General features: G+C 34.5%; 2 protein-coding genes and 1 pseudogene across 2 annotated transcripts; all 3 read left to right on the top strand.

The window, feature by feature from the left end:
* Positions 1-2,794: 2,794 nt before the first annotated feature.
* LOC131821150 (olfactory receptor 52D1-like) lies at positions 2,795-3,739 on the top strand. Its single transcript, XM_059156956.1, has one exon. The coding sequence runs from the start codon at positions 2,795-2,797 to the stop codon at positions 3,737-3,739; it is 945 nt and encodes a 314-aa protein (XP_059012939.1).
* A 5,521-nt stretch (positions 3,740-9,260) lies between these two features.
* On the top strand, positions 9,261-10,468 carry LOC131821147 (olfactory receptor 52K2-like). Its single transcript, XM_059156942.1, has 2 exons — positions 9,261-9,936; positions 10,194-10,468. Exons 1-2 carry the CDS (start codon positions 9,267-9,269, stop codon positions 10,466-10,468), a joined length of 945 nt encoding a protein of 314 aa, XP_059012925.1. The 5' UTR covers positions 9,261-9,266.
* Positions 10,469-16,721: 6,253 nt separating this feature from the next.
* On the top strand, positions 16,722-17,651 carry LOC131834815 (olfactory receptor 52D1-like; annotated as a pseudogene).
* Positions 17,652-23,654: the final 6,003 nt, after the last annotated feature.

Genomic DNA, 23,654 nt, shown 5'->3' with positions numbered 1-23,654 from the left:
GTCCTAATCTTTCCTTTATTTTTGAAAGGCAGTTTTGCTAGATAAGGAATTCTTGATTATTTTTTTAAATAATTTAAACATACCATCCCCCTCTTCTGGCCTGCAAAGTTTATGTCTCAAGTTGACATTGGGATGAAGTTGATGTATACAAGGAATAAAGAATGTGTTCTGTATTTTTTCAGTTTCCTTCAGGTCCTATTATGTGATTGATAAATTATACCAAAATACTAAGAGATGGCTTCATCTGTAACTATCCCTGAAAATAGGAAGATAATCAAACCTTTTACCAAAGCACTAATACTGCTCCTCTCCTACTGATTCCATAAGGACCTGGTTGTGTCAGATGTTATCCCTGCTTATCCTCTGAGATTACCATGTTGAAACTGCTATATATAGAAACTGCATGTTTAGGTTGCTTCTTTGTTCTGAATCAGTTTCTTCATGAACTAATTAAGGTTATGAAACAAGAAATGGATGGAGAGAAAGATATAATCTGAATGATCTAAGGAAAACTTTCAAGGACATGGGATTTTCTTAAACTCTTTTTACTTTCTGAATGTCCTGGAGTCAAGAGGGAATATGTAATTCTTTGAAATTGAGAGAATGCACATTTCATTATTTATGGATAAAATGAAGAAAAAAATTCTAGGAAGCAAAGGTCTTTTTAAAGATATTATTAAGTGAGGATTATATCTTATTTTGACCATATTTCATATTATATGAATCTATTGGAGGAACAAAATAAGGCTACTTCATGATCTCCATATTCAATGTCAGGTTGGCATATTCAGGGAGATGACACCATAGACGTTGTATTATGTGTGTTTGTACAAAAAAAAAATAGAAACCAGCGTGTGTGTATCTGTGAGTGTGTGTACTTTCCAGTTCTGTTTTTGCAATGCTCTGTATTGTATCTGTAACCCCAACATGTACTTAGCACTTAAGTGATAGCCACTCCATTAGTCTAGATTATAACATTTCCTATTGGTTATGTGCTTACACATGAATGTTGGGGACTTTTGTTTACTCACAGAATTTTATTTCACTTTAATCTCTTTGTAAACTTTGAGTTCCAGCTACACTAGATTTATTTCATTACATCATGATTGTCCTTCACGTGGAACTTTGCTTATGCTCCTTTCCTTTTCCTTTGTTTATGTGTGTGTGCATATGGGTGCAGATAGGTAGATATGCATTATTTATATCTATACCTAAATATCTCTATTCAGAACCCAGGTGAAAAACTCATGCAATCTTCACATTCTAGCCTAAGTAGAAGACTTTTCTTAACTCACTAAACTTAATTTGATCCCTTGCTGTCATTTCTGTATAACTCATCCTTCCCTCTCCTTTGGGAAAAAATATTTGCCTTATATATTACCTGTTTAATTTTATAGTGTAATTACTTGTTAAAAGCTAAATTGTGGGCAGGAGGGAAAGCCATAGTTGTGTTCTTCAAGTGTTTTTCACTATAGTAAAGCTAGGTTCTAGTTAATGTAAAAGCCTAAAAACTATATATATATGGAATCTAAGTTTTGGCATGATTCAGGAAAGCCTATATAGCGATAACTCTGTGTAAGTTATTAGTTCATATTGCATTTATGAGAATTTGTTTGAGATATAAGGAGAGCAAATTTTCTTTAAAAAACTGATGACAACATAACTACATACATACTAAGTATTGCCTTAATAGGCGATAAGAAAAGCAGAAAACTTGTAAGCAAGGGTTACTCTACAACTAGAGCATTTGTAGTGACTTAAAAGTTAGTTCTTTTCTTCAACTCTCCCAGCTCCTGCCTCATGCTCAACCCCTTTATCCCAGGGCTTCTTTGCCACGGAGGTTTGACTATATGTTGGAACTATAGGAAGACTTATAGAGAAACCCACTGCAGTCAGTAACTGGTACCTAAAGCATCATTAGGTAAATATACCAGTCCAATAAATAAACTGTTGTGCATGTTTGGAAATTCGGGTTTCTGGATCAATAAATGAAGGAGCACAATTAGTATACAGCTGTGCAGTGAAATAATATAAATCTGAAAAAAAGTGGATAAAAAGGTAGTGAGGGGTTAATGTTAAGAAATACCTTATCTTTACAAACAGATATCTGCTGGTTCAACAAAACATAATATGTGCCTACTTAAGTAATACATGATAGCAAGAAATAGGCAAAAAGAAAAAAGTAACATCATTGATAAATTTGACAGATTAGTAACATATGCAGAGTGACAAATGAAAGGCTAAAGACAGAAATTGAGTTGATTCTACTTCAAAAATTGTGCCAAAGTCTTCAATATTGTGTCCAGAGAGGGACAAAGACCATTTATTTCTATTCCTCACATGAATGGCAGAATGGATTATAAGGGTCCTTTCAATAACTCCTAGATATTTTCACAAGGTCTCTGCTAGATCTCTTCCAGTTATGGAAAACTCACTGACCTGAGGGAAATACTGAATGAGATCTTAAGGAAGAAACTCAGTAACCTCTCAGTAAATATTTGTTGAACTAAGTACAGGTGTGACTAAAGATGGAATCTTTCATTGTAAATGAATGGACAAGGTAACATATAGGTCCCTAATATAGTATTACCTTTCTATACTTCTGTCGTTTGGTATGTTCTTACCAATTTTAGCATTATTATCCTACTGAATTTAAATACACGTGATTATGACTTGAATTGTTTTTAGCAACAAATCATTAAGGGTCTTCTTGAACTGAACCTCCATGTTTTTAGCATCTGGTTGTGCTGCTTCCTCTTCAGAAGTAGTGACAAAAATCAAAGGGAAAAGCAACATGCCTCCTCTCAACACTTCTTTTCCCTCTCCTGTCACCTTCCTGTTGATGGGCATTCCGGGACTAGAGCACCTGCATGTCTGGATTGGAATTCCCTTCTGCTCCATGTATGTGGTGGCTGTGGTGGGGAATGTGACCATCCTGGCCGTGGTGAGGGCAGAGCGAAGCCTCCATGAGCCTATGTTCCTCTTTCTCTGCATGCTCTCCATCACCGACCTGGTTCTCTCCACATCTACCCTGCCCCGAATGCTCTGTCTCTTCTGGCTTGGAGCCCATGACATTGCCTTTGATGCCTGCCTGACCCAAATGTTCTTCATTCACAGTTTTACTGCTATGGAATCAGGCTTTTTCCTGGCCATGGCCTTTGACCGTTATGTGGCCATTTGTCATCCACTGCGTCATACCACAATTCTCACTCATGCTCGCATCACCATAATGGGTATGATTGTGGTGATTCGGGGAATAGCTTTCTTTTCTCCACATCCCATCCTGCTCAAACAGCTGCCCTACTGCAGAACACGAATCATTGCCCATACCTACTGTGAGTTCATGGCTGTGGTGAAGCTGGCGTGTATGGACATAAGGGCCACCAAGAGTTATAGCCTCAGTATGGCTTCTATCATTGGCTCGTGCGATGCCATTCTCATTGCTGTATCCTATGCCTTCATCCTCCGCTCTGTATTCCGCCTGCCATCCCGAGAAGCTGGCTTTAAAGCTTTGGGCACATGTGGATCACATGTCTGTGTTATTCTTGTGTTCTATTCCACAGCTGGTTTTTCCATTTTCACTCACCGTTTTGGGAAGAATGTGCCTGCACATATCCATATTTTTATTGCAAATATGTACCTTTTGGTGCCCCCTTTCCTCAACCCCATTGTGTATGGAGTAAGGACCAAGAAAATACGGGAGCGGGTTCTTAGGACATTAATGGTCAAAGTTGCTTGATTTTAGTTGGATTGACAAAATGAATGAAATAAAAGAGACGATATGAGTAAGATAACTTGCTGCTCTTACTCCTGCAAGTTGAATTGCATCTACTGCCTGAAAGTTCTCTTGCTTACTACATGTCTGTGAATTCCAAAAATTCTAATCTAACAAGTTATTTCAGCTTAGTCATTTATTAAATATTGAAGGAAAATTGTTAATCTCCTTTTATCTGTATGTCTTTTGGAGGATAATTAAAAATAGAGAGAGTGAACAATAGAAAGAGAAAAAGAAGAGAAAAAGACATACATCATAAACAAAATAAGATATCTCTAGAGAACTAAATGATGGATACTATCCTTTTTTTTTTTTTTTTTTTTTTTTTTTTTTTTATAAGACATTTTTTTTTTTTTTTAAGATTTTTATTTTATTATTTATTTGACAGAGAGAAATCACAAGTAGATGGAGAGGCAGACAGAGAGAGAGGGAAGCAGGCTCTCCGCTGAGCAGAGAGCCCGATGCGGGACTCGATCCCAGGACTCTGAGATCATGACCTGAGCCGAAGGCAGCGGCTTAACCCACTGAGCCACCCAGGCGCCCGATGGATACTATCCTACTCTTGCTTATGGAACAGCTTAGGGTACAACTGAAAGAAGCTTCCACTGCTGTTTCTCTTTGTAATATATATTTGTATGTTGGTAATAAAGAAAAAGCCATGAAGATCAATCTATCATCTATGTGTCTATCTATCTAATATTACCATTCATGTTTTTAAGCATTAAGGTGGAATGTAACTAAAGGGTGTTTACTGGTGCCTTTTTTATTATTGTGGTAAAATACCATAGCTAATAATTATTATTTTAACCACTTTTAATTGTCCAGTCCAGTGATTCATGCATTCACATTGTTGTGCAATCATCACCACCAACCTTCTTCAGAGATTTTTTTTTATCTTCCCCATCTGGAATTCTATGCCTTAACATTAATTCCCATATTCCCTACATCCTCTGACAACTACTAGTATTCTTGCCTTCTCTGTGAATTTGGTTACTCTAGGTACTTCATCCAAGTGGAATCATAACTGTATTTGCCCTTTTGTGATGGCTTATTTCATTCAGCATAAAATCTTCAAGGCTCATTCATGTTGTAGAATGCATCAGAATTTCCTTCCTTTTTAATGTTGAATAATATTCCTGTATATTATAGTGGACTATAGTTACACAGAGAAAACATATATAGATTAGATGTAGATTCCTATCTATCATCCATCTATCTATCATCTATCATCTACCTATCTTACATTTTATTTATCCATTTATCTGTGGATGGATATTTTGCTTCTACCTTTTGGTTATTATGAATATTGTTGCTATGAATATAGTTGTATAAATATCTGTTCGAGTCCCTATTTTAATTTATTTGGGATATATATCTAGAAGTCAAATTGCTGTATAATATGGTAATTCTTTGTTTTCATTTGTAAGGAATTATCATGCCTTTTTCTACAGCATCTGTATCATTTTACATTCCCACTAGAAATGCACAAGTGTTCCAATGTTTTCATATCCACATCAACTGCTGTTTCTTTTTTTATTTTATTTTTTAAAGTAATAGCTATCCTAATAAATGTGAAGTAATGTTTCATTGTGGTTTTTTATTTTCATTTCCCTAAAAATTATTTATGTTGAACATCTTTTCATGTGTTTATTTGCCATTTGTACACACTCTTTGCAAAAATGTTTATTCAGGTCATTTGCTCATTTTCTGATCCAGTCATTTGTTGTTATTGTCATTGCTGTTGAGTTTTAAAAGTTCTTTATGTATCCTGGCTATTAATTTCTTATCAGATGTATGATTTTCAAATATCCTCTCCCATTCTGTGGGTTGCCTCCTTTTTACTCTGTTGATAGTGTCCTTTGATGCACTAAACTATTTTTTCTGTCATTTTTAATTAAAGAATAATCAATATACAGTGTAATATCAGTTTCAGGTGTACAATATAGTGATTCAACCCTTACCTATATCACCTGGAACTCATCACAGCAGGTATACTCCTTAATCTGCATCACCTGTATCACCCATGCCCCCATCCACCTCTCCTTTGGCAACCACCAGTTTGTTCTCCATATTTAAGCACAGAAGTTTTAATTTCAATGAAATCTAGCTTTTTTTTTTTTTTACTTCTTTTGCTTATGCTTTGGTGTCATATCCAAGATATCGTCAAATACAATGTCATGAAGTTTTTCTTTTATTTTTTTCCTTAAGAATTTGATAGCTTTAGCTCTCCTGTTTAGGTGTATGATCTATTTTTACTAATCTTTTATATGCTGTGAGTCCAACTTCATTCTATTTTATGTGGATCTGTAGTTTTTCATCACCATTTGTTGAAAAAAAATTATTCTTTCCCCATTGAATGATCTTGTAGAAATTACCTGACCATATGTGTGAGAGTTTAATTGGGAACTCTCCTTTTTATTCCATAGATCATATGTCTAACTTTAGGCCAGTAACATATTGGTTTAATGACTGTCACTTTGGAGTAAGTTCTGAAATCAGGAAGTATGAGACCTGAACTTTGTTTTTATTTTTCAAAAAAAAAAATTTTTGGCTATTTTGTGTTCCTTGAAATTTTGTATGAATTTTACATTGGATTTTTCCGTTCAAAAAATGCCAGCTTGACTTTGATAGGGATTGCATTGAATTTATAGATCACTTTGGGTAGTATTAACATATTAACAATATTATGTCTCCCAATCCACGGGTATGGGATAATTTTCCATTTATTTGTGTCTTCGTTAATATCTTTCAACAATGTTTTATATTTTTTACTGTGCAAGTATTTGTCTCTTTGCTTAAATCATTCCTATTTTATTCTTCTTGATATTATTATAAATGGAATTATTTAGATAATTTCCTTTTTATATTGTTCATTATTGGTGTATAAAAATACAATTTTTGATTTTTGCATGTTTCTTATCTTTGAGATTTGATTGAGCTATGAGATATAATTTGTATTTCTTATACAAATTTTTTTTAAAGAACTATGGGAAGCCATACCAACTTTAGGTCTGTGAAACAGAGAGAAGAATCAGGAGTTCAATCATATCTCAAAAATATGAGTCTCTCAGTGGAAGCTTAAACCATGGAAGTCCCCTCTGGCAGGATCTGGAGTCCTGGAGCAAATGGCAGTTAAAAAGAGTAAGAAATAGGGAGAAATAAACTAGGTTTTTCCTTATTTTTCCCTAAAATTTTTCCCACCAGTGCCCCCACTGAACAAACCCAGCATAAATACAGATCATCTGTGATCCTGGAAAATATAGTCTATAATGTTCATCACTCCTGAAATACAGAAATAGAATAGGAGGATGAGGAAGGGCATATCTGTAAGGAAAACATACCCATTATTTGCATAATGCACTAACCAAAATGTAATTAATGATTCTTTTGTAGAGGGGGATAATGAATATTCTGTACTTGATCAAACAAGTAAAGTTCATGGGTGATTCAAGAATAGGAACATGACTAGAAAATATCCTAGAGCTTCAGTTGTTTTTCAGAACTAATTAAGATTCAGGTAAGTAACTTTAGAATATCTGGAGATATATGGGAATGTTAATTTTGACACCCTAATTAATTCATAAACATGCACCTTTCTGGTATCCTCCACTCCTTCTAGCTCTCATCACATACAATGTAAGAAGACATTAATTTACAACCTCTGAATGTGCTTAGGCCCAGGGGGTATAATAAATCAAGCATCTCAAGAGACTTGGGAATCCAGAGGCCATCTCCTTTTTGTTTCTAAGCTAAGAGCTTAGGTGGTGAAGACACTACTAGATTGATTCCCTTCAAGAGACTAAATTGTGCCTGGAGAGACTGGGAGAGACTAGTGAAATTGTTTACAATCAGATAGCATTCTCATGAGTGGCGATAGGCAGGATATTCCTGGCAGGCCTCTAGTCCCCCAAGAAAAGAGGTATAATGGCTCTTGCAGTTATAGCCAGTATTAAGCTGACCCTCAGAGTGAGCAATGAGACCATCTCATAGTAAAGGTAAGATAACCAGGATATAGGGTGAGAAATTGTAGTTGAGTTGGGATGGGAAAATTCAGGGCTTGCATGAGAAGGGAATTATGGAGACTATGATGGGGGCTCTAGATCCAGTCTTAAGTAATGAAGACAGCACCTATGGTTCTCTGAAAGATGCTTAAACTTCTTAACAAAAAATAAGGTAGAAGATGAACTCAATATTTAAGATGATCTGAAACCTCTGTTCATAACTATTAATTCACTCAGGATTTAGTACTGAACCACATTTGTCAAAACCTTTAAAAAAAAAAATCACACTGAGTTTCATTCTGAGTGAAAGGATATCTCAAGGTACATAAGATCACCATATACGAATATTTGAACCAAAATAATGATTTATCAATTTTGTATTGCTAGAATACCTTTCCAAAATAATTGCTCACAGATTTTAAGGCACTCTATCTGGCAAGCTGATATGTGGGAGCCAAGAGTTGCATTTAAAAGTTAGCTTCAGAAATCAGACCTGTAAACGCAGACAACAAACTGAGGGTTGCTAGAAAGAAGGGGGTGGGAGATAGAAAAAAATGGGTAAAGGGGAGTGAGAGATAGATAGAGGCCTTCCATATGGAATGAATTAAGTCTCAGGAATAAAAGGCACAATATAGGGCATACGGGGCAGGCGGGAGGGGAGTTTGCTTTGGAAACAAAAGTCAGTGTGAAGTATATTGTGTTATTGATGAATGTATTACTCACTCACTTTCTGGAAAATTTGATTGATCTTTTACAAAAAACATACAAATATCTGGTAATCTGAACACTCATACTTTTCAGACTTAGTCATTTTCTCTATAGTCCTTTGCTAAATATTTTCTTATTATTCAGTTGAACTCATTTTATGAAGATAAGTGTCCTTCATTTATTAGCTCAATGAATCATCTTTAAAAATAGGACCAGTTTTGTTCATACCTCTTCATTCTGCTTTTTTAGATCGCTTCCCTAATTGTTCTTTAGTATTTCCCAAGTCACCTTTTCCTTATATCTGTAAGTTCTATCATTGGAAGGGGAATAAGAGAGTTAAAATATCACAAATCACTGATCTCATTCATGATGGTGGTACTTACACTTTTTTGCTTTTCTCAAACAGTAGAAAATTATATCTTCATTCTTAGCAATGTATCAACTACTACTTCTGGAATACCTCTGAAATGCATCTGGCTATCTGAGCAACACTTTCTGAAAAAAAAAAAAAAAAAAGTCAAGGAGATAGAATAGATAGATAGGTAGATAATAGCTAGCTAGCTAGCTAGATAGGTGATTTTCTAATGATTTTTCTTACCCTCCAAAACATAGTCCCATGTATTTGACGCCTTTCAAGATTATATTACAGAAGGATTAATTCAATAGCCAGCATCTATTCTGGCCTAGAATAATGAAAAAAAAAAACCTGGTATTCATATATTTTTAATTTTTGTGATTTTTTAAAATTTGAACAGGGCCATGGAATATCTACTGTTTGCATAATGTTAAATTATAACAGTACCAATCTTCACCCTTCCACCTTCCTACTACTTGGCATCCCAGGATTGGAGACTGTCCACGTATGGATTTCTATCCCTTTTTGTCTCGTCTACATAGTGTCACTAATGGGAAATGTTGCCCTTCTATTCATTGTCAAGACAGACCACAAACTGCATGAACCTATGTACCTCTTTCTATGTATGCTGTCCGTGGCTGATTTGATGCTTACTTCTTCTACGCTTCCCAAGATTCTCAGCCTCTTCTGGTTCAATTACAGAGAGATCTACTTTGAAGCCTGCCTCACTCAAATGTATCTTATTCATTCTCTGTCTACTATGGAATCTGGGTTTATTTTGGCCATGGCTTTTGACCGCTACATAGCCATCTGCCATCCATTAAGACATTCCACTATCCTAACACCTGCAGTGATTGTAGGCTTGGGTTTGGGCATTGTCTTCAGAGGAACTATACTCCTCAGTCCACACCCCTTTCTACTGAGGTGGCTTTCCTACTGCCGAACTAATGTCATCCCCCATACCTACTGTGAGTTTATGGCCCTGATAAAGCTGGTTTGCACTGAGACCAAGATTCGTAGAGCCTACAGCCTAATTGTGGCATTCCTGACAGGGGGACTGGATTTCATATTGATCATCTGTTCTTATGTCCTTATTCTTCTCACTGTCTTTAATTTTTTTTTATTTTTTTTTTAAATTTTTTATAAACATATATTTTTATCCCCAGGGGTACAGGTCTGTGAATCACCAGGTTTACACACTTCACAGCACTCACCAAATCACATACCCTCCCCAATGTCCATAATCCCAACCCCTTCTCCCAAACCCCCTCCCCCCGGCAACCCTCAGTTTGTTTTGTGAGATTAAGAGTCACTTATGGATTGTCTCCCTCCCAATCCCATCTTGTTTCATTTATTCTCACTGTCTTTAATCTCCCATCCAAAGCTGCCCGCCTCAAGACCTTAAGCACATGTGTCTCCCATGTATGGGTCATCTTAGTGTTTTATACACCAGCCTTTTTCTCTTTTCTCACTCATAGGTTTGGCCACCACATTGCTCCACATATCCATATTTTTATAGCCAATATATATCTTCTTATTCCACCCATGATGAACCCTATTATTTATGGTGTGAAAACCAAGAGAATCAGGGAGAGATTCTTTAAATTCTTAACAATCAAATGTATTTAAAATCATATCTTATTGCTTGGAAGATTATCCCTTTGCTTTCTTCTTTCAAAAGTTTGACACTGGTTAAGAATATCTTGATTTCAACCTACTTGAAATTTGCTGAGCTTCCTGTATATGAGGATTAAAGTTTTTTTTTTTTTAAGCAATTTTTGAAAAATTTCAGCCAATATTTCTTCAAATGTTATTTCTTTCTTGTCATTTTCAGTTTTCTTTTATAAGTATGCTGCTATTTTTTGTTAGTATCCTGAAAGTTTTTGAGACTTTGTTTTTCTGAATTCTTTTTTTTTTTTTTTTTTTTTTGCTTCTTTAGTTGGGTAGTCTCAATTGGCCTTTCTTCACGTTTGCCTATTCATTTTTTTCTACAAGTTCATATATGCTTTTGAGCACCAGGAGTGAATTTTACATTTCATTTATTATATTTTTCCATTATATTTGGTTCTTTTTTTAAATTCCTATCTCTTTATTTATATTTTTTATTTGGTGACACATAATTCTCAAACTTTTTTTTTTCTGCTTTAGACTTGGTTTCTTTTAGTTCATAGAACTTATTCATAATAGCTGATATAAAGTCCTTGATTAGAAAGCAAATTTTTATTTTGAGTGTATTTTTTTTTTAATCTTGTGCATGTACTATGCACACAGGTATATGGTTTTCTAGATTATTAGGACTATGTTGGAACTTTTCAAACTCTCTGATTGGCATCTTATTCTATGTTTTTTGCTTATTTGTTTGTTTAAGTTTTATGGTCTTTTGTTAGCCCAATCAGTAAATTTGCCTTAAGATACTCCAATGGTAAACAATTGCCACTACAAATGTCTTTTATTCAGGGTGATTTCTGAGTCATGTCAAATTAAAAAAATTAAAAAAAAAAAAAACTTTCGAATGGGGCATTTTAGTGAGCTTCTAGTTGTGTCAAATAGTGACAGTTTATGTTGATGGTGAATTTTGGACTGCCATGCTTATATCTGTTAATTCTCGTACCTGTGTCATTTGTCTGGGTCATTTTCAGTTGATTCATTGTTCTCCTCACTTATGAACCTTTTTCTACTTTGTTTCATGACTGGTAAATCGGAACAAATGCCAAACATTATGTATTTTACCTTGCTGGATGCTATTTTTTGTTTTAATTTCTCTGTTTTCAAGCTTTATTCTGAGACTTGATTAGATTGCAAATTGGTTGATTTTGCCAGATTTTGTTTTTATACTATCCTATGCAAAAGCAGAGCATCTGGTACTCATTTTGCCTCAGTGCATGGTCTCCCTCTATCTTTCTATCACTATTGTGATATTGTGACATAAAGATTACTCTATAGATAAAGCTATCACAATAAATTATGAGAAATTCTTGTGTGGCTGCTCAAAAAGGGTTAGCTTCAAGTATTGCCCCATTTTTTTGTGTGTGGTTCTTCCTCCAATTTCAGTAGACTGGTTCATACATGTTTTGGGTAGATTAGCTAGAACTAATTAGTTTGTGCATGAACTAATCAACATTAAAGTAAGTTCTTAATACAGTCCTTCTGAAGATCAAAATAGTTCCCTCTCTTTGCAGATTTCTTCTCTTTGGTATATTGGTTGATTGTTTCTAATTGTTTTATTCTCCCAAGAATCTCAGCTCCAGATCCTGAATTTAAGAATCATGTTGAACTCTGCCTGGGTTCTACCTTTCCCTAATGTGTTTTGATAGCTTTCCCTAGGCAGTAAGCTTGGGGATAACCTCAGTTGGTTCCCACCCCTCAGGTTCCATTGCCCCTCATTATCTGATGTCCAGTATCTTGAGTGCCTTGACTTCATTTATTTTATGGTATTTTAGTTCTTTCGTGCAGGTCCCTTTACCCCAATTTGTCCAGAAACAAATGTCCCCATATAATCCTTTAAATTCAAATTTAGAAAACCTAAGCTATCTAAACTCTTATATCTGAGTCTTCATTATACAAATTGTGAGACATTTTTCCATACTATTTATTGGTTGAGTAAACATACAGAGACACATGCATATACATACACACACAATGTATCTACACAGATTGTCATCAGAAACATCAGTTAAGGACAAGCCTATCCTAAAGGATACAGAGTGAACTGTAGGTTTACTCTTTAAAGTGTTACCTTTTCCTTGTATTCTTTAAATGAGTTGCATTTTATCATGTTATTTTCCTCATATTATTAAGTGAAAATATGTCCTATGGAAATAGAAAAGTCTGTGAGAACTATATTCCAATCTAAGAGACATGGAAAGGCCCACATACCGGAAGCAAATTCTCATTCTCCTTCCCCACTACTAAGTAGCAATTATGACCAGAGCTGCATCTCCCCTTTTTTCCCCAAATTTTTATTATAAATATTTTTAAACAAACAGAAAAGTTGAAAAAATCACACAAATACTTGTCATGTTTACTCAGTCCCTTGATTCTCCACTTAACATGTTATGTTTCATTTATCTCATATCTATCCTTCTGTTCATCCCCCTATCATTTGTCCATTCATCCTATTTGTTTTCTGATTCATCTTTCTCTTACTGACAACAAAACTTATTGAGATAATCTCAGTATGTAATTAATCATTTCAATTGGCTCTGATTATTCCATTTTAATTTTCTAATGAAATGACTACAAATGTGCCGTGATTTTTTAAACTGTGTATTTATGAAAGGGTGTATGTTACTGATGACAAAGAGAGTAGAATATTTGGGACCACTACATCAAAAACTAATGATGTACTCTATGTTGGCTAATTGAACATAATAATAAAATAAAATGAAGGGAAATAAATTATTCATATCTATTCTGTTTATTATTTTGCATATATACTCCAACATCCAAATAATAAGGCAAGTGTAATAAGTAACTGATGTTAATATATCTATATTGGATAGAAATAATTGATATAACATTACACCCTTGTTTTTGAGTGTTTAAGTGATATCTAGGGAAATCTGGGAGACTTTTAAAATTAGCTAGGAACAGGTTAATATTGTTATTTATTTAAATAATGAAATAGGGGTTGATACTATTCTAAACTTTATTCCCTACTATATTTTCTGTAATAGATATCATTTAATAAGTAAATGTATAATTCTATTTTTAATGCAATTAATTTTTCCATATGAAAATAGCCTACTACGTGGAAGACTAATTGCCAGATATCAGGCATAAAACAGTGATAAAATTTAGATGTTGCTCTCAGGAATCCAGCAATTTATTTGGAAGATAAATTTAAATATACATTGTATAGGGGGCACCTGGGTGGCTCAGTCACTTAAATGCCTTCAACTCAGTCATGATCCTGGGGTCCTGGGACGAGACCCCCATCAGGCTCCCTGCTCAGTGGGGAGCTTGCTTCTCCCTCTGCCCCTCCCCCTGCTCATGTTCTCTCTCATTGGTCCTATCTCTCAAATAAATAAATAAATATTAAAAAACATATATATATATATATTGTACATATATGTAAAATAGCATAAAAATTAGAACTACTTGAATGTGTGTTCTGTGAGTGCAAATGAGAAGCAAATAAACTAGGCTTTATCACCAGAGTTATTCAGAGATAGTTTCCTGGGAAGTTAATACTTGCTTCAGGTAAAGTGGGTATGGGGATTTTCTTGATAAAGAGGAGTGTGTTCTGGGAGGGTTATGAGAGAGAATAACTCCTACAGAGAATGACAATAATTCTAGATAAGTTGCATATCTGACCAAAAAAAGGGATCTCTAATTTTTCTTCATAAACAGATCTGTCTATTAAACTTCACAAAAAATATGGCAGAGTGTTTTGCTTTTCAAAGATTATCTTCACATTTGGATATATTTGGACATATATTATCTATACACACACTTATATACACACATATTTGTTTGTGTGTGTGTGTGTGTGTGTGTGTTTGTGTGTGTGTGTGTGTGTGTGTATTTCCTACATTACCCTGAGGGGGGGGAAAAAAAAAAAAAAACAGGGACTTTAGTCTTTGAGAAAGGAAACTCAGGTCCTGGGATAAAATTCATTATATAGCATTATAATTTTTTCCCCTTCCATTCAAGTTGACATATAAAATCCCCCAATTCTAAATGTGTTCTCTGAGAAATCCTCAGTTGCTCTTCGTTTGATTTGGACAAATCATAAATCCTATGAGCTTTATGAAGATATCATAAACAACATACACGTCATATGCAAATATCAATGGTATAGTTGATGGTCCAGGGAAGTTTGTAATCATAAACTGGTCAGAAAAGACTAATGATAAGAGAAGTGACAGAAAAGGGGACAAAGTGACTCATTATATGGTCTGTTTTGACTCATGTCTGGTATAATAGTTCCTTCATTAGTCATTAATGATTGCCAGTACTAATTTCACAGATTCTTTCCAAGGCCATTAATTAAAAAGAGTAACAGGGAATTTAATTACACTGCTTGACATTTTTACTTAGCTCTTCATGTTCATTTGGAAATGGAAATTCCAGGCCTAGTTTGAAAATCAACATTACAATAACAACAATAATAATAAATATAAAATGACTTTTTATTTGTTAAATAGTAAATAGCTTGGCTGGCTCCATTAGTTGATAGCCTTTGGCTCAGGTCATGATCCCAGCATCCTGGAATCCAGTCCCTCATCGGGCTCCTTGCTTGGCAGGGAGTCTGTTTCTCCCTCTGCCTGCTGCTCCCCCTGCTTGTGTTCTCTCTGTCTGACAAATAAGTAAAATAAAAAAAAAAAAGAACTTTACTATTCAAAAATGTGGGGCTATATAAAGTTTAATCAACTTCATGCTGCGAAGACTGATGCTTTCCCTATGTAATCTGTAATGTTTAGTCCCACAAAAGTACAATTAAATAATCATCATTATGACCCTAATAACCCCGACTCTTTCATTATTGGTTCCCAAGGCTAGTCCTCTAGTGAATGCAAAATTCTCAAAGGCTGTCAACTCTCTGGTTAGTGAGACTCCTTTAGAAGAACAAAAAGAGATATTCTCATTCATGATCATTGACAGCCAACTCCATGGGGCATTAATTTTGCATAACCCTCCTGAAAAACCCAAAGGCACCAGCGCAAGATGTAGGAGGCAGCTGGTGCATCTGAAAGCTGAGTACAACCCAGGTAAAAACCAGTCAAATAAAGAAACTGGACTACATGATACAGGCATTTCTACTCCAGAGAAAAGCAGAGGAAGAACTAAAAATATTTAACAGAATGTATAGCAAATTTAGTGACCAATGAATGGACTCCAACTATAGGAGAAAAGCAGGGTCAGGAAGGTCTCCTGCTGTGCCAGTCTTTACCTCAGAAGCTAAACTGTAATTGTATCTAGAGGGTCTTCAATATAGTAAGGTGAGTAAAAGAAAGGTGGCACTTAGGGAATTTAAAATGGAAACCATTGACAAGAACATTTTATGGACTTACTGGTGCATACAGCTGAACAAAATATTTTGGAAATTTAAGATACTTAAGAGCAAAAATGATGATAAATGAAGGAGGCTAGATTCTGAAATAGTGCTTATTTTGTTGCTGTTATAGAAATGTGTCTGAGAGATGTAGCTGGATGCTTTGTTTGAACTTCATAAAGTGAGAGTAACAAAGATCAGTAAAGCTAAAAATCAAGGTTTAGTTTTTAAAATGAAAATCAAGGTTAAATGGTCCAAACTTTCATATTTGTCTTTGCATATCAATCTGATCACATTCACAGAAATTGATTTGTACTAGGTTCAGTAAGTTTTAATCTAAAATAGCAATATACTTTTATAACGAGTTTTATGAAAAAACAAAATTCAAATGAAGAGAAAAAACAAGCTTAATAGAGCAAAAGATGTTTTGGAGACATAATCAGAGCGATAACTTTCTACTTTTCACTTGAAAATAAGCTTCTTTTGTACTTTTTTATTTGTTTAGTGAAAATATAATCAAAATAAGTACTTGGCATGTTTCCAGCAATTACTAGGTGTTGTTTATGCAGTGGAGAATAAATGAGATATGGAGTAAAATGTCACAACTGTAAGTTCTATTCTTTCTTTCCCTAGGTTTCTGTTCTTTCTTCTGAAATCCTACTCTTTCAAGCACCTTTTGAATTTTGAGATAAAAACAAATATTATTGGCTAATTCCATGTCCTCACCCTGATTGATACCTGAATCTGGAACAAAGTTTCCTGCTATAGATTGTCATAAGATATGTATCACATATTTCAGGTATAAACTAAGAGTATTTTTTTATGCTCAACCTATTGAAAACAACATTTACAACACTTAAATTACAGCAAGTTCAGTGACTGAAAATGTTAGTTCAGAATAGAACCAGTTTCCATCCAGCTACTTTCCTTCTCCTTGGAATTCCAGGACTAGAGGTGGCTCATGTCTGGATCTCCATCCCCTTTTGCCTGGTCTACCTACTGGCTCTGATGGGGAATTGTGTTCATCATCAAGATGGACCCCAATCTTCATGAGCCCATGTGTCCCTTCCTCTGCATGCTCTCTCTGAATGACTTGATGCTTAGCACCACTGCCATTCCCAAGATTCTCAGCCTTTTCTGGTTCAATGACAGAGAAATAAGCTTTAAAGCTTGCCTCTCCCAGATATTCATCCACTCTCTGTCTGCCATGGAGTCAGGTTTTTTATTGGCCATGGCCTTTGAACGTTATGTGGCCATCTGCAGCCCTCTAAGGCACTCCACCATCCTTACACATGGAGTAATCATGGCTTTGAGTTTGGCCATTGTCCTACGTGGAATTATCCTGCTGAGTCCTCATCCTTTCTTACTGATGAGGCTTCCCTACTGCAAAACCAATGTCATCACCAATACCTACTGTGAATTTATGGCCCTGATCGAACTGGCCTGTGCCAATACCAGGATCCACAGACTCTAAGGCTTAACTCACCTCCCTTTCAGGTGGGCTGGACTTCATATTGATAATGTGCTCTTATATTCTCATTCTTCATGCTGTGTTTTAACTTCCATCAAAGGAGGCTAGACTCGAACTTAAGCACATGCAGCTCTCATGCATGGGTCATCCTAGTGTTTTACATGCCCGCCTTTTTCTCCTTCATCACTCATAGATTTGGTGAGAACATAGCTCCTCACATCCACATCTTTATAGCCTACATTTACCTTCTTATCCCTCTGATGATGAACCCTGTCATCTATGGTGTCAAAACAAAAAATATCGGGGAGAGATTTCTTAAAGTCTTCATAAACACATACATTTGATATGTTTTGTTTGTAAAGTTTGTTGTTGTTGTAATTTTGTTTTGTTGTTTTCAGTTTTTCTTTTTGTTTTAATTAGCCAGCAAGACAGGTGGATACCATGGAATTATGACCTTGTTTACATTCAATTAAATCACTACTACCTCAGAAGACAGAAATTTCCCAGGTGAATGTGTCATACTTACTAAAAAAAAAAATTGTAAAAAAAATTGTAATTAATATATGGAATACAGTAGGTACCAACACTTATATACTATTTTGTGAAAGACATTACTATTTTATTAGTATAGGGCTATTTCCTAGTTTGTGTTCCCAGCACAAACTGCCCAACACTTAGAATTAAATTCAAGAGGCATAAGTTACTTATTATGTTTCTTCAATGACAAATGTTTTCTCATTCCATCTTTCCTTAGCACAGGCGCACTCAACCCAGAGTGGCTAATACATTGATGACAGTATAAGTTTGTAGGGAGTCAGCATGTTTTCTCTTGCTTGTAACAGTTAATAATCTAGGACTTAAAAGTAGAAGAACTGTAAAGGCAAAGTGTGTCTCCGAAATTTTTAAATTTTCTTCCATTTTAAAGAAACTGAGCATATAATTGTTGCTTAAATTATCATATATTGTTTTGTTTTGTTTTAGTTTATCATATATTCTTTAACTTTTTGTAACCAGTGTAGAGGTCAGCTCTACATATAAGTAGAGCTCTTCTATATAAGTCAGCTTTGGCCACAGCTAATTTAGGATATGCTTTGCTTCAAAAATAATATATACATTAATTTTTTTTTTAGTTTGGGAAAAAGTATAAAACAAAGGGAAAGGAATAGAAGCAAAAAATCTGCATACAATTTTTCCATCCAACAAGACTGTTAATCATCAAAGTAGCTATTTAAAACTGAAGTTAGTTTTGAAGAGAAATGCAGCATGTTATTAAATTGGCTTTATATGATATAGATCATCTCAATTTATTCACAATGACCATATACTTTTCCTGACAATGCAACTGAAATATTCTTTAGAAAATTTGAACACTGAAAAGGTAAAAGAAAAATATTTGTTTAGAAGTGTCAAACAAAGGGTGCCTGGGTGGCAGAGTTGGTTAAGCATCTGACTCTTGGTTTTGACTCCGGTCATGATCTCAGGGTTGTGAGATCAGTCCCATGTCAGGCTCCATGCTCAGCATGGAGTTAAGACTCTCTCTTCTTCTATCTCTCTCCCCTTAAAAAACATAAATCTTTAAAAACATAGATCTTTAAAAAAATAAAGTCTAAATTTAGCATACTGACAACAAACATAATGGACATTTTGTTAGTCTTCCTTTCATGAAACTCTGTGGTTTGGAGTGTACATAAATTTTGTAATTTTCTATGATGTGGACAGTATACTTACTTTTCTTACTCTAGAAATTACCTTTTATTTTTTTCTGTCATTCCTTATATATTCTTAAAAGTCTCTCTCAAGTTAACTAGTGTGACCAAATTGTCAATCCTTTTATAACTTTCACCATTTCTGTTTGTAGTTGAAAAAAATATTAGGGAAAAAAAGAAATATTAGAATCAAGAGAATATAGGTAGTTTTAAAAACTACTGAAAATGGAATATTTATTTTAAGTGATATTCTATACTTACTCAGATTTTACTTTATGACTATGAATGATTGTTAGGAATAATGTCAATGTTAATATCTAATTCCTTTTTGATTTCCATGAAATATTCATTAGTATAGGTATATTGGACCTTATTGCATTCACTCTCTGTTGCTAGGCAGTCAATTTCTTAAAAAAAAAAGTTATTTATTATCTATCTAGTTATGTAAAATTTACTTTTTCGGTCCAAAGCAAAACTGAGAGGAAGGTACAGAATTCCCATTATCTCTCTGCCCTCACAAACACATAGCATACTCTACTATCAACATTCCTCATGAAGGTGATGCATTTGTGAGAGTCAGTTACCTTACAGAGGCACATCACTAGTACTCAAAGTCCACAGCTTTCATTAGGATTAACACTTGGTGTTGTACATTCTGTGTGTGTTGACAAATGTATCATGACATGTAACATGTATCCATTGTTTTAATATCATACAGAATAATTTCATTGTAGTAAAAATCTTCCGTCCTCTACCTATTCATCCTTCTGTCCCCCAGGCCCTGAAACTGAAACCACTTGGTCTTTTTACTGTCTCCCTAGTTTTACATTTTCCAATATGTCATGCAATTGCAATCACACAGTATGTAGCCTCGGTTTCTTTCATTTAATAATATGCATTTAAGTTTCTTCTACATTATTTCATGGCTTGACATGCTATTTTTTCTTTTGAAGATTTTATTTGTTTACTTGACAGAGAGATCACAACTAGGCAGAGAGGCAGGCAGAGAAAGAAGAAGGGAAGAGAACGGTTAATGGAAGGGAAGAGAATGGTTAAGTTAATGGTTCTCTGCTGAGCAGAGAACCTGATGCAGGACTCTATCCCAGGACCCTGAAATCGTGACCTGAGCCAAAGGCAGAGGCCCAACCCACTGAGTCACCCAGGCGCCCCTACATGCTATTTATTTTTAGTGCTGAATAATGTTCTACTATCTGAATGTACTACGGATTATTATAATTATTATTTTGTACCACAGATTATTTATTCATTCACCTGCTAAAGAACTTGGCTGCTCCCAAGTTTTGGCAAGTAAGAATAAACATTCTTATTGTTTATATTGTTATAAATATTCATGTGCAGATTTTGTGTGGGCATAAGTTTTCAACTCTTTAAGTAAATACTAAAGATAGCAATTGCTGACTCATATGGTAAAAATATGTTTAGTTTTGTAAGAAACTGTCTTCCAAGTAAGTGTACAATTTTGCATTTCCACAAACATTGAATAAGAGTTCCTATTCTTCCACATCGTCCTCAGCATTTGGTATTATCAGTGGCTTGAATCTTCCTCATTATAATAGATGTGTTACACTATTTCATTGTTGCTTTAATTTACAATTCTCTATTAACAGATAATTTTGAGCATCTTTACATATGCTCCTTACCATCTGTATATCTTCTGTGGTGAGATGTCTATTGAAGTTGGGTCAATCATTTTCTTCTTGTTGAGTTTCAAGAATTCCTTATATATTTCATGTAACAATCTTTTACCAGATATGTCTTTGCAAATATTTTCTCCCACTTTGCAACTAGTCATCTTACTCTCTTGACAGTGTCCTTCATAGAACAAAAGTTTTAAATTTTAATTGGAGTATAATTAATCAATTATTGTTTCATGTGTAGTGTCTTTTGGTGTTGTAAAAACTGATTGCCTAACCCATGGTCATCTACATGTTCTATGATATCTTTTAGGAGGTTTTAGTTTTGCATTTTACTTTTAAGTCTGTGATCCATTTAGAGCTAATTTTTGTGAATAGTTAGAATGTGTGCATCTAGAATTTATTTTTGGCAGGAATTCAATTTATATTTAAGTTTAGGTTTAAGTTTATTTATAGTCATATATATACATTTATATTTAAGTTTATGCAACTTATATTTATGTTTATGTCATTAAGAATTGCTATATCAACTACTATTGTAAATATTTTCTTTTTTTGTTTGTTTGTTTGTTTTTAAAGATGTTATTCTTAAATAATATTTACACCCAACCTGGGATGCAAAACCACAACCCCAAGATCTAGAGTCACTTGCTCTACTCATTTAATCTTTAATGAGTCAGCCTGGCTCTCCTATTCCTTCTTTTAAAGTCAGGTTTATTGGGATACAATTTATGCAGTGTAAATTTAATTCGTTTTAGTGGGCAGTTCTATGAGTTTGTTTGTTGTTTTTTATTTATTATTTGTTTATTTATGTATTTATTTATTTATTTTAAGTAGGTTCCATGTCCAACATGGGGCTTGAACTCATGACTATCTCTGAGCTGAGATCCAGAGTCACATGCATTACCACCTGAGCCAGCCAGGTGCCCTTCTTCTATTTATAAGCAAATTCTGAATCACCGTTATTACTTTTATTACTTATATTACTTGTACTATATTACACTTCAGTTCAAAGTTATATGCTTACTGAACAATCTTTAATGAGATGAGCCATTTTTAAAAAATGTATAGTCCATACACAATTGCTCTCTTTTGGATTACTTGTAGATATCATTTCATTAACTTTTCTGTTTGCTTGAATTGACTTCTCTTCCATGGTTCACATTTCTTTGTACATTGAGGAGTTTATCATTTCCTATGCAAGATATATGTTCTACAGATCTCATTTTTAAGAAATCATGATTGTGTTTTCTTTTACTATAATTGTTAAATATAATTTCTTAATTGTTAGGTGCTTCTGTATTTTCATTTGATAATTCCTGCCTTAATTTTTTATAACTATCCAGCAAGATAAGAAGATAGGTATTTATCTATTTATATAGATGCATATATAGTAGAGAACATAGATTATGATATATGAAATTAAATTCTATAATACAGTCTAGGATATTGTATGTACCAAACCATTTGTTTTTTGTTTTGTTTTGTTTTGTTTTAAAGATTTTATTTATTTATTTGACAGGCAGAGATTACAAGTAGGCTGAGAGGCAGGCAGAGAGAGAGGAGGAAGCAGGCTCCCCACTGAGCAGAGAGCCTGATGCAGGGCTCTATCCCAGGACCCTGGGATCATGACCTGAGCCGAAGGCAGAGGCTTTAACCCACTGAGCCACCCAGGCACCCCCATTTGTTGTTTTTTAATACATTTAAGTTTTCAGAATAATTTAGCAGAACCTTCTTTTTCATATGGACTTTGGGGTATTTTTGCATATATATAACGTATTGTGCTGGCACCATTAGTTACATGAAATAAATTTGCCCTACGGATTTGGAAAATCCACATTTGTCATATACAAAATTGTTATATATATTGAAATTTTCACAGGGCTCTTTATATTTTATTGTTCTTGTTGGAAGCAGTGCTCTTATTTAAGAAATCATAGTTTATTTCAAGATAATGAGATAGTTCTATGTTTTCTTCTAAAAGCAGTATTTTCTAATTCACTAATTGTACAAACATTATGAAGCTGGTTGTTTGGGGAGGAGGGTGTAATATAGGATGGGCATACATATTTTCCTAATTTGGCTACCTTTTCTTTGTTGGAAACCCCATTCTATCCACACATTGTTATAGATCATATGCGGATTTCTTGTTCCCTCCCTTTTTTTTTGTTTGTTTAAGGTACAACACAGATAACATAAAATTCACCATAACCATTTTTAAGTGTACAGTTCATTTAAGTGTACATTTCTCTTAAAAGTTTTATAGTTTTAGGTCTTTTATGTATTTGAGTTAATTTTCATTTGTGGTCTTAGGTACGAATTAAACTTCATTCTTTTCCATGTAGATATCCAATGTTCCCAGAACCGTTTGTTGAAAAGACTGTCCTTTCTTCATGGAATCATGTTAGCACAATTCTATGGTTGTGAACAAATAAGAAACATATACTTTAGGGTTTCATCTAATAATGATATGTATACCTGCCTCCAGTTTCTGACAGAGGGGTTCTAAAACTCTTGTAAATTTCGAAGTGATTTGAACATTAGGAATATCTTTTGCTCCTAGATAGGCACTGGTCACCAGAAAGACCAAACCATAATTAGAAGCTTGGAAGTTTCTTCCCTAAACCCCAGCCATTTTTCCAGATAGAGGAGAGGGGCTGGAAATGGAGTTAGTCATTGATCATGCCTAAGTGAGGAAGTCTACATAAAAAATCCCAACCATATTGGGTCTGGAGAGTTTCCAGGTTGGTAAACACATCATCCACCTATCAGGAGGTTGATGCACTCCAACTACACAGGGACAAAAGCTCCTTCCCTGACCTTGTCGTATGCATCTCTTCATCTAGCTGTTCATCTGTATCCTTTATCATATCCTTTAATAAACTAGTAAACATAAATAAGTATTTCTCTGTGACCCACTGTGAGTTCTGTGACCCACTCTAGCAAATTAATCAAAATTGAGGAGGACAATATAGCAAGCTCTGAC

The sequence above is a fragment of the Mustela lutreola genome, chromosome 1 (assembly GCF_030435805.1).
Source record: "Mustela lutreola isolate mMusLut2 chromosome 1, mMusLut2.pri, whole genome shotgun sequence".
Classification (NCBI taxonomy): Eukaryota; Metazoa; Chordata; class Mammalia; order Carnivora; family Mustelidae; genus Mustela; species Mustela lutreola.
The sequence above is the reverse complement of the archived record's forward strand: the minus strand, read 5'-3'. Positions and strand labels throughout refer to the sequence as shown.